Genomic DNA, 11,709 nt, shown 5'->3' with positions numbered 1-11,709 from the left:
ACCCGATATTACTGCTGAAGTTACTCCCACTGTGGCTAGTCTAAGAAAGTTGCGCATGATCGCAAATCGAAGTCCATGTTTTCCGAGCAACCAACAGAGTGGTGCAAAGATAATAGAGTTTCCAATTAATTATGAGAAAACCGGTTAACGAGATACATAATGTCAAGGCTGCACCAGTCTTCTTTGTACTAGCATGTTTGATTATGAATAGATCAGAAAATTCTCTCTCTCTCTCCCTCTCTCTCTAAAAAAAGGCCGCACCATTCGAAAAAGTGTAGCAAGAAGAAATTCAGGCTCATCTGGATAATGATCTTAATACCACTCAAGTAGTTATCATGAGAACATTCGTTTCTCATTAACGTACTTACAATCACACCACTTTGGAAGTACACTATTTTGGTTCCCTCTACCGTTTTCAGTTAACACGACGGATGGCAAACAAAGGAAAATGAAATCAGCAGCACCGGTGGTACTGGTACACCGGCCGTTTAGAGCAACAATTACTTGAACATGTAATTTTTAGTGAACACGTGATAATTGGTTGATTAATTAATTAGAGCTTTTAGGCATATTCTGTCCATGAGGATCTGTGCATTCATGCGACGGCCAAGCATAGATCAGTCAGTTGTGGAGAACGGCTTGTAGACCTTTAGATCGGACATTATCCCGGCGATGGAGCCGGCGGCGGCGGCAATGGTGATGATGAGGCAGGCGAGGCTGAGCAGCTGTAGGCACACCCACTGCGAGCTCCACCTGGGTATCTTCTTCTGCACGATGTACATCTCCACGGGGAAGTAGACGGTGAGCGGCCAGAACCCGATGGCGCCGAGGAAGCCGACGACGTCGTTGAAGAAGGGCAGCAGCATCGACACCACCGTCGTCGCCACCACGAACGCCGACCGCCACGTCAGGCGGAAGAGGTTGAGCTTGAAGCCGGAGGAGACGAGCGGGACCTGGATCTCTCCGGTGATGAACCCTGACTTGGGCCACCTCTGCTGCGCCCACTTCTCGACGAAGGCGAACAGGGGCTGGCAGTAGACCTGGTAGGCGCCGACGAGGTGGACGACGATGGCGGCGTTGGCGATGTCGAGGAGCCAGAAGGGCTCGTAGAAGCCGAAGCCGGTGAGGAGGTTCCCGGGTGCGTCGTCGCCGAAGGCGGCGTAGCCCATGCAGCCGCAGAGCATGTAGAAGAGCGTGGTGGTGGCGACGCTGACGAGGGTGGCGCGGCGCATGACCTTGGCCTCGGACGGCGGCGGCGCCCTGATGGTGTCCTGGATCTCGATGAGGATGAGCGAATAGGAGTAGGCGAAGGCGATGTCGCCGAACGCCTGGAGGCTCCGCCAGACCTTGTCGATGGGCGTGACGGCGCCGATGCTGATGCCGGTGAGGCTGCCCTTGACGCCCTTGTTGGCGACCACCTGGACGATGCCGAGGCCGAGGCCGATGGCGGAGTAGGTGAAGGACATGATGGCGGCCAGGATGGAGAGCCAGGAGATCTGGTCGAAGTCCGGGATCTGCGAGAAGAAGATCTGCGCCACGCCGAAGATGACCATGTAGGGCGTGCTCGAGATGTGGCACGGGTTCACGTGCCCCTTGACGTGGAAGCAGTTGGCCCTCTTGATCGCACTGCATCATACAGTTCACAAGCGACGGTAAGTTCACGTTCACCAGCTAGCACAGATCAAGACCATGGTTGCAGAAAGTTTTGGGTGCTCACAGCATGCTAATGGAGGCGGCGATGGTGTATCCGATGGCGACGCCGACGATGTTGGCGTACTGCAGGAATCCGCAGAGCTGGACCTTGATGCCACCTGCTCGACGGAACGGCAAGAGAGAGAAGCAGAGTGAGCTCTGCTCTGCATGCATGCATGCATGTAGCTGCGAATTACGCGAGCTCGGGTGAACAGTAGGAGGCATGCAGACGTACTGAGGTTGGCGTTGACGGCGTCCATGTAGGTGTAGTTGCGCTTGCCGGTGGTCTCGTCGCCGTAGCGGTAGCAGTCGGAGAGCAGCGAGGAGGTGTAGTAGGTGACGAGGGAGAAGAGCAGCATGACGGCGGGGCCGGCCACCCAGCCGAGCTGCCCGATGGCCCAGGCCAGCGACAGCACCCCGGACCCGATCACCGCCGTGATGATGTGCGCGCTCGCCGTCCACATCGTCCCTGCGGCACACCAAAAGTCCACGTCAGTTTGTCCCGTCGCGCACGTTTGAGGCGGCCGTACCACATGATCGCAGTAGCATCTTTCTTTCTTCCTTACCGGTGCGCTTGAGGCGGCCGTCGTCGTCGTAGCACTTGGAGCCGCCAGCCTGGCCGTGCTCCACGGAGGACACCTCCATGGCCGCCGCCGCCGCGCCCCCCTGCAGGTAGTAGTTCTTGCCCACGCCGTTCTCCCCCATCTCTGCACCAGCCACAACGCCCGATCGAGCAGTGAGATCACAGCTAGAGCACACAGTACAGGCCGATCGGTATCTCGTTGTACCTCAGGTAAGTAGCACCGCGACTACAATATATAGCGTCAACCAAGGTGTGGAGGGTGGCTGCCGGCTAGTGAGCGGGACGCGGAGAGCGCCAAGACTGCTCGCGGGGTGGAATTCAAAGGCGGCCGGTTTACCGCTCCACTAGACCGACCGAGGTCGTATAGTGGGCGGGGGTGAGCGAGTGCAGTGTGAGGAAGAGATAAGAGCGGGGGCGGCGATTTATAGGCGCCTGCCTGGAAGGTTGGTGGGTGTTCGTTCATCCGGGTCTGGGCTCGAGGAGGTGGGGACGCTGAGCTAGGGAATTTTGTAGCGTACACCAAGGGTATTTAGCATCTGTTCTCGGCGATCTTTAAGTTGAAACCGATGTTAGGGGCTGGTAGAGCATTGCCTGATGCCTCTATTATGTGAAGAGGAATATGTCATAGCGTGTCTCTCGCCCACTTGGGCCGATCGCATGTGTAGATGTACGACGGTTCGGAGATCAAGTGGCGTGCATGCATGCATGGGTGTAGCATGCAAACTTGTCGTTTATTGGTACATATCTCTGGTGTGTGTGTGTGAGAGAGAGACCTTGGGCTATCTAAGAAAAAAAAATCCAATTTAAAAGAAAAACAAATTTGCTCAGCTAAAATATTTTGCTGAATTGATGGCCAGGGTTTTTGCAGAAGAATGGACCACGCGAGGCTCCTCTAGCTAGTGGCACGAAGGGAAAAAACGTGGCCGATCGGTGTAATGGTTGGACCCCTCCTCCCCCTCCTCTATCTCCTACGGGCACACATGTCAACTTGCCTCTTGCCCTGTCTCCTCACTACAGCTATAGCTGCATTGGTCAGCGAGAACAGCGCGCCTAGCTAGCTAGCAAGTTGTTACACACGGCCCGATTGAAAACGATGACACATGCACCTGCACGCATGTGCATGCATGCCACCACGCAAGATCATCAAATATCTAAGCTAAGGAGGCGATGGAGTAACAAACATGCGCGGCATGCACCTTAAGATAAGATAGGATCGCCACAGTGCATGCATGCATGCATTGAGATTTCTTACCTTTGCAAAAATAGCCTCCTCTACTTGGTCTCCTCTCCCCTTGCAAGAGAGAGTCACGAGACAAGTTCGGGGCTATAAAGTGTTATGTCAAGAGACAAGAGATGGGGTTAAACTTGTTGTGATGGTGTGTTCAAGTGTGTCCAATGGTAATGGTATTTATAGGGGTGGGCAGGGCTGGCTTTAGGGTGTACAACGTGTTTCTGGCATTTTTCATGCATGCATGGCTTGGCTGGATGATACTGTACTGTACGCTCAAGGGAGGCCCTCGGGTGTTTGTACCCCACAGGTTCTCGACCATCCTTTTTGCCGCGGCGTAGAATATGTTCGGTGCCCCTCTCGGCCACGAGATTAAGTAAGTTGATCGCCCACTAGGGATCGTATCACGATCTGCTTGTTCCCGGCCAGATGCGTCGTGAAAATAAGGGAAGACTTCGCGCCCATGGTTTCTCACATTTTTTGCAAAATGTCGAAGTGTGTGTGGCTCCTAACGGCAAGTACAGGGGTGATTTAGCGGTGAGAAGTGAAATGCTGGAAATGATATTTGCTCGGCCTGGATTTGCTTGTCTGGCGAACATATCCTGTTCGTACCGTTGTTGTGGCCTTATCCTACAGAACTCCCGCTGATCATGGATGCTAACAAAGCAGCTCGGCTGATTGATGCCTAGAGTGTAGACGTCTCATGTTTGCAACGAGCAACCAAAGTGTTAGCGGTGTGCTAGCTAGCAGTAGTAGTTTAAATTCGAGAAATAGAGTCATTAGTTGGTGAAGGCTCAATCCACAAATCTCTTAGGAGTCACGTAGTCTAGCTATAAGAAAAGTAGAGGCCGCCTAAGATTTGTTTACAGAAAACTAGGTTAAACGGATAGTGAAGATTAAGTACAGAGAAAGATTGGAGCTAGTGTCCTTATTATCCCGAGCTCAAATGCTTTTGCTATAAACAGTATATTTTTTTACAGCAAACATTGCTTACTTTTCTGAGTGTGTGAAGATATTGGTGGTGAAATCACATTCATGAGGTTTGGGGGAAAATAACAAGCCAGCCTTTCAAAAATGCTTTCAGAAATGGTCCGAAACAGAGCACCTTGAGGCGCCTCTGGGAAACCAGGGTTTCAGCTAACCGAAAGCTTTGCTCATCCGGTAGCGTCCGGTAAGAGTGTGTGTGGCTCTGAAGTGGGGTCGACACGCCGAGTGGCCTTGTTGGACTAGTTTTACCTTAGGTGGAGGACTTGATGCTTCCGACTCCTTTGAACCAATCTAGGCTGTCATGGTCCTGAATTGGGAGGAACGGATGTGCATATCATACTTTATAATGGATGAGTTGGAGCATCCCTATAGAGTTAAATCTTTCGAAAAGCCGTGCCCGCGGTTATATGGCGACTTGAAAATTTGTAACATCCGATTGTAGAGAACTGAAACTAACAACTAAAACTTGCCAACCGTGTGCGTATCGTGATTGTCACTTCTTGTGAGATCGGGATCAAGAAGTGGACACAGTGGAATTATGAATGACTCCTAGGTTGGTGTTTAGGATCACTTATTGATTATTCTAGTTGTGCGCCCTTATGCGTAGGAATTACTCTTCTAGTACTCATAGGACTAGATGGTTTACAAATGCTTAGTGTCTGCTGCAATCCTCACCACTTAACCATATCCAACCCATTAAGTATTGTTAGTCTTGATATCCTTGGTAATGTTATTGTTGAGTCTCAATGACTTACGGATACTGCAGCAACATCAGGCGCAGTTACATGTAAAGTGATGCTCTAACATGAGAGCGATGTATCTTCTATTTAGAGTTCTTCTTCTTCATCGTCGATTATAGGATGGTATCCCAGTTGGCGCCTGGGATTAGCAGGGTGGACGTTGCTTTATTTATTGGGGGCCCTCTTTAGACCAATTTGCTTCTAATCCGCTACTTGGATTTTGCCTTCTAATTGATGCTTGGAATGTGTTGTTGGGTCATGTGACCTCTGATTGGTGATTTGGCTGTGTGCCTATGTTTGACATTTGTATGCCATACTACTACTCTTGTATTTTCATCTCTTCAGTTGATGTCGTATTTGTTGTGATGTCATCCTTGTTACAGATATGTGACACTTGCGTGTATGATATTAGTCAAATGTTGGGGCATTACTAATATGCGCTTCTATCCTTAGCGAGACTTGTAAGTCTGCGTTCGGGCTAGAACCGCATGTTGAGTGTTACACCACCCCTTTCTTTTACGACACGGAGCGTTCAGCTACATAGTGTGAAAAAGCCTTTGATGCAAGATTGTCGTGGGTTGTCATGTGTAAAATAAGGTCTGTTGGCATAACCGCATGAACAAGCCCAAGTGCAAGAAAAGGAAAAGAAAAAAGGTACAGATTCCGAAGAGCCAACAATCAATGTCTAGGAGGTGAAGCTAAAATGCGTATTCGCAAAACAAGATCAATCATGCCACCTAGTCGGTCCTTGTCCCGCTGCCTACAGACCGGGTGTGAGAGCTACAACAACGTGCATTGGCAATGCCGCGTCACCGACTACTCCATCGGCCCCCTCGAGATATGCGTCATCTATGAGGGCACCTTCGATAAGTTCATCGACAACACGCTCAGCCACGGCACGCCGTTCAACCAGTACATGGCACCGCGGTGAGGGCATGCACGTGAGTCCCAATTTCCCCAATTGGATCTGTTGGTGTATGATAATCCCCAAGTGCATGGAATCATCGTAGCAATTTTCAAAGGTGGAAGTGATAAGTATGAAGTGTCGAACCCACAAGGAGCTAAAGGTAAGATCAATATTCTCCCAAGTCCTATCTGCCACTGATACGACTCTACGTACACCGAACGTTTGCTTCCAACTAGAAACGATAAATAAAACTACGTTGTGGGTATGAAGAAGATAACTTTGCATGGTATCGGAGAGATAAAATATAAAAGTAGGTGCTGTTATCATAAAGTTAGAATATATTACTAAATATTATAAATAGCGAGTGTGGAATAATGATGGATCGGTGTGTGGAATTTTCTTAGGCAATTGTTAACAAGACCGATAGTTGTCATTGCAATTTCATATGAGGGAGAGGCATAAGCTAACATACTTTCTGTTCTTGGATCATATGCACTTATGATTGGAACTCTAGCAAGCATCCGCAACTACTAAAGATTATTAAGGTAAAACCCAACCATAGCATTAAAGCATCAAGTCCCCTTTATCCCATACGCAACAACCCCCTTACTCGGGTTTATGCTTTTGTCACTCAAGCAACCCACTATAAGCGAATCATGAACGTACTGCAACACCCTACAACGGGAATCCCTCACGCTTGCACGACACGAAGGGCACAATAGGACAGCACCAATATAAAACATACAACTCATATCAATCTAGATCAGCAATCAACCCAAAGATAAAGGATATCTACTCAAAACATCATAGGATGGCAACACATCATTGGATCATAATTTGTGGCATAAAGCACCATGTTCAAGTAGGGATTACAGCGGGGTGCGGGAGAGTGGACCGTGTAAAAGAGATGAGGATGTTGATGATGATGGTGATGTTGATGAAGACGATCACCGCGACGATGATTCCCCTCCCGATGGCACTCCGGTGCCACCGAGAGAGAGGAGGAGAGGTTCTCCCCCTTGTGCTTCCTCCTCCATGGCCTCCCCCTGGATGGGGAGAGGTTCTCCCTCTGGTCCTTGTCCTTCATGGTGATGATGGCCCCTCCGGGATCCTCCTCCATAGCCTCCGGTGATGATGGCCCCCTCCGGCAGGGTGCCAGAGAGGGCCTAGATTGATTTCTCGTGGCTACAAAGGCTTGCGGTGGCGGAACTTCCGATCTAGGTTAATTTCTGGAGGTTTGGGTATTTATAAAAGAGGTTGGCGTCGAGAACAAGTCAGGGGCCCCACGGGTAGTCCACGAGGCACAGGGGCGCGCCTAGGGGGGTGGGCGCGCCCCCACCCTCGTGGGGCCCACGGGACTCCCCTCCGATAGATTTTTGTTCCAGTATTTTTTATATTTCCAGAAAAATTCTCCGTTGATTTTCATCACATTCCGAGAATTTTTATTTCTGCACAAAAACAACACCGGCAGTTCTACTGAAAACAATGTCAGTCCGGGTTAGTTCTAATCAAATCATACTAAAATCATATGAAACTATTGTAAACATGGCATGCATACTTCATAAATTATAGATACGTTGGAGACATATCAGTGTACTAAAGTTTAGGTACTTCAGTACCCCGGACTTGTGCACAAACAGTAATAGCTTTCTTGGTGCCAAGTCTTGCCGAAGGAATGTGGTAACAAGTTCTACACTTAGTTAATAATGCTATGAAGAAGACTTCAAGGAAGATGATTGAGAAGTACTAAGATTAGTACTTGAAGATCAAGACACTGGCAAGATCCTTGCTGGCAAGCAAGCAAAGACCTGGCAAGCTCCGAGCGCAGTAAGAATCCCACTACCTTGCCACCACTCCACCTCATCGATCAGGTTGTCATTTGTCGTGTAGATGTCGAGCGGGCAGGTGGGTAGGTGAGTCTTGTCTGGGCACATGTCAGCTCGCCGCCAAAGACACAACTTTAATGACACCCGTCCCAGGATCGTGTCAAGATAATAAGAGGCAGATAGGCGAATGACATAGAAGGAGAGGCGACCCTTGTCGGGGAGCTCCATCCACAAGACACCTCACGATGCACCTAATGCTTTTGTCCTAACTCGTCAGAGTTAGGTGTGTGGCACTGTAGCCACTATTTACCTTGTGCAAAGACTGTTTTGCCACTATGGTGACCCCTTTCCCTATGAAAGGAGGCACATGGCTACCTTTACAAAGTTTGACACTTTGCATGACCACGCGTGTAGCTGTACTTCCGTGCAACCTTGCCGGAATTGCGCTCCCTTGTACTTGTGTTCATACATCCAATATACTAAAGTACGAGTAGGGTTTTATTCTTCATAGAGGCCCGAACCTAGGTAAACTTCGTGTGTTCTCCTAGTTCTGCTCTTTGTGCTCGCCGATCTCCCCAGTCAAACCGCAAAGGGGTCTTTGCTGGTCCCATAGATCATCGTATGCACAACATATTTGGAGCTCTAGTGTTACTCCCTCGATTCAATCGTACATTAATCATACACGCAAATGTGTACGATCAAGATCAAGGACTCACGGGAAGATGTCACAACACAACTCTATACACAAATAAAATAATACAAGCTTTATATTACAAGCCAGGGGCCTCAAGGGCTCAAATACATAAGCTCGATCACAGACGAGTCAGCGAAAACAACAATATCTGAGTACAGACATAAGTTAAATAAGTTTCCATAAGATGGCTAGCACAAACAGGGATACAGATCGAAGAGGTGCAGGCCTACTGCCTGGGATCCTCCTAAACTACTCTTGGTCGTCAGCGGCCTGCACGTAGTAGTAGGCACCCTCGGGGTAGTAGCAGTCGTCGTCGACGATGGCGTCTGGCTCCTAGGCTCCAACTTCTGGTTGCGACATCCGAGAAGAATGGAAAAGGAGGAAAAGAGGGAGCAAAGCAACCGTGAGTACTCATCCAAAGTACTCGCAAGAAATGATCTACACTACATATGCATCAATATCAATGAAATGGGTAGTATCTGTGGACTGAACTGTAGAATGCCAGAGTAAGAGGGGGATAGCTAGTCCTATCGAAGAGTACGCTTCTGGCAGCCTTCATCTTGAAGTATATAGAAGAGAGTAGCAAGTATAGCATCAATAACATCGTATAGCATAATCCTACCCGACGATCCTCTCCTCGTCACCCTGTGAGAGAGCGATTACCAAGTTGTATCTGGCACTTATGTGGGTGTGTTTTATTAAGTATCCGGTTCTAGTTGTAAGTTGTCGGAATACAACTCCAAGCGTCCTGTTAACATGGAGACGACTATTCGAATAGATAAACTTTCCTGCAGGGGTGCACCACATTGCCCTACATGCTCGATCCCTCTGGCCAGACAAACTTTTGTGGGTCATGTCCGGCCTCGGAAGATCAACACATCGCAACCCTACCTAGACCCAACAGAGGTCAGCACGCCAGTCTAAATCCTAAGCGCGCAGTGGTCTTGGGTCCATCGCCCTTTGCACTCTGCATGTTGCGAACATAGTCGGTGAGCAGACTTTACAAAAGTAGGTGCTTTATGTGGTCTAACCCGGCGCGCTCCACTCAGTCGCTGACGTCTGAAGAGCTTCGACTGGTACTACGACGCCGAGTGCCCATAACTATCCCCACGTAGTTGGTTAGTGCGTATAGGCCAAAAGACCAACTCAGGTCAAATATCCAAATCTCGTTAAGCGTGTTATTCTGAAACAACCGCAGACAACGACCGGGGACCAAGCCACCTCACTCCTGGGTGGTCTCTGATAACCCACAAGTATAGGGGATCACAAAAATTTTCGAGGGTAGAGTATTCAACCCAAATTTATTGATTTGACACAAGGGGAGCCAAAGAATATTCTCAAGCATTAGCAGCTGAGTTGTCAATTCAACCACACCTGGAAACTTAATATCTGCAGAAAAGTATTTAGTATCAAAGTAATATGATAGTAGTGGTAATGATAGCAAAAGGTAACGGTAGCAAAAGTAATATTTTTGGGTTTTATAGTGATTGTAACAGTAGCAACGGAAAAGTAAATAAGCGAAGAACAATATAGGAAAAACTCGTAGGCATTGGATTGGTGATGGAGAATTATGCCTGATGCGATCGATCATGTAACAGTCATAACCTAGGGTGACACAAAACTAGCTCTAGTTCATCAATGTAATGTAGGCATGTATTCCGAATATAGTCATACGTGCTTATGGAAAAGAACTTGCATGACATCTTTTGTCCTACCCTCCCATGGCAGTGGGTGATAACCCACAAGTATAGGGGATCGCAAAAAATTTCGATAAGTAAGAGTGTCGAACCCAACGAGGAGCTAAAGGCAGAACAAATATTCCCTCAAGTTCCATCGACCACCGATACAACTCTACACACGCTTGATGTTCGCTTTACCTAGAACAAGTATGAAACTAGAAGTACTTTGTAGGTGTTGTTGGATAAGTTTGCAAGAATATAAAGATTATGTAAATAAAAAGTAGGGGCTTCTTAGATAAAGGCACAACTAAGTTAGTTTTAGTAAAGAGCTTTTTGTTACGAGAAAGTTATTTGTCCCTAGGCAATCGATAACTAGACTGGTAATCATTATTGCAATTTTATATGAGGGAGAGGCATAAGCTAACATACTTTATCTACTTGGATCATATGCACTTATGATTGGAACTCTAGCAAGCATCCGCAACTACTAAAGATCATTAAGGTAAAACCCAACCATAGCATTAAAGTATCAAGTCCTCTTTGTCCCATACGCAACAACCCCCTTACTCGGGTTTGTGTTTCAGTCACTCACACAACCCACTATAAGCGAATCATGAACGTATTGCAACACCCTACAGCGGGGATCCCTCACGCTTGCGCGACACGGAGAGCACCATAGGACATCACCAATAATAAAACATGCAACTCAAACCAATCTTGATCATCAAATAGCCCATAGGACAAAACGGATCTACTCAAACATCATAGGATAGCCATACATCATTGGGAAATAATATATAGCATTGAGCACCATGTTTAAGTAGAGATTACATCAGGTAAGAGAGAGTTTACACCGCTGCATAGAGGGGGGAAGAGTTGGTGATGATGGCGGTGAAGTTGTTGGTGAAGATTGCGGTGATGATGATGGCCCCCGGTGGCACTCCCGTGCCACCGGAAGCTAGGGGGAGAGAGCCCCCCTCCTTCTTCTTCTTCTTCTTCTTCTTCTTCTTATTCTTCTTCCTTGACCTCCTCCCTAGATGGGAGAAGGGTTTCCCCTCTGGTCCATGGCCTCCATGGCGTGGGAGGGGCGAGAGCCCCTCCGAGATTGGATCTATCTCTCCGTCTCTCTCTGTTTCTGCGTTCTCAGATTCCACCCTTTCACCGTTTCTTATATTCCCAGAGATCCGTAACTCCGATTGGGATGAAATTTTAACACGATCTCTATCCGGATATTAGCTTTCCTACGGCGAAAGAAGGGAACCAACCGCCTTACGGGGTGGCCACTGAAGGAAATATGCCCTAGAGGCAATAATAAAGTTATTATTTATTTCCTTATATCATGATAAATGTTTATTATTCATGCTAGAATATTA

The 11,709-nt window shown here is 48.0% G+C and overlaps 1 protein-coding gene across 2 annotated transcripts; it reads right to left on the bottom strand.

Moving 5' to 3' along the window:
- Nucleotides 1-288: 288 nt before the first annotated feature.
- On the bottom strand, nucleotides 289-3,678 carry LOC125518961 (amino acid permease 3-like). Of its 2 annotated transcripts, none has more exons than XM_048683847.1 (5): nucleotides 3,528-3,678; nucleotides 2,259-2,399; nucleotides 1,928-2,161; nucleotides 1,718-1,811; nucleotides 289-1,626 (listed from the first exon to the last, which is right to left on the bottom strand). In XM_048683847.1, the coding sequence occupies exons 2-5, from the start codon at nucleotides 2,395-2,397 to the stop codon at nucleotides 618-620; spliced, it is 1,476 nt and encodes a 491-aa protein (XP_048539804.1). In that variant the 5' UTR covers nucleotides 2,398-2,399; nucleotides 3,528-3,678; the 3' UTR covers nucleotides 289-617. The 2 variants fall into 2 exon arrangements, with proteins under 2 accessions (XP_048539804.1, XP_048539815.1); XM_048683858.1 differs by lacking the exon at nucleotides 3,528-3,678 and adding an exon at nucleotides 2,481-2,679.
- Between the last annotated feature and the right edge of the window lie 8,031 nt (nucleotides 3,679-11,709).

The sequence above is a fragment of the Triticum urartu genome, chromosome 1, assembly GCF_003073215.2.
Source record: "Triticum urartu cultivar G1812 chromosome 1, Tu2.1, whole genome shotgun sequence".
Taxonomy (NCBI): Eukaryota; Viridiplantae; Streptophyta; class Magnoliopsida; order Poales; family Poaceae; genus Triticum; species Triticum urartu.
The sequence above is the reverse complement of the archived record's forward strand: the minus strand, read 5'-3'. Positions and strand labels throughout refer to the sequence as shown.

Excerpts from the sequence above, each read along its gene's own strand:
- LOC125518961 (XM_048683847.1), bottom strand. The coding sequence starts at position 2,397 with ATGGGGGAGAACGGCGTGGGCAAGAACTACTACCTGCAGGGGGGCGCG. Across the intron at positions 2,162-2,258 it reads CGGCCGCCTCAAGCGCACCG|GGACGATGTGGACGGCGAGC; the intron begins GTAAGGAAGAAA and ends GGTGTGCCGCAG. Across the intron at positions 1,812-1,927 it reads CGCCGTCAACGCCAACCTCA|GTGGCATCAAGGTCCAGCTC; the intron begins GTACGTCTGCAT and ends TCCGTCGAGCAG.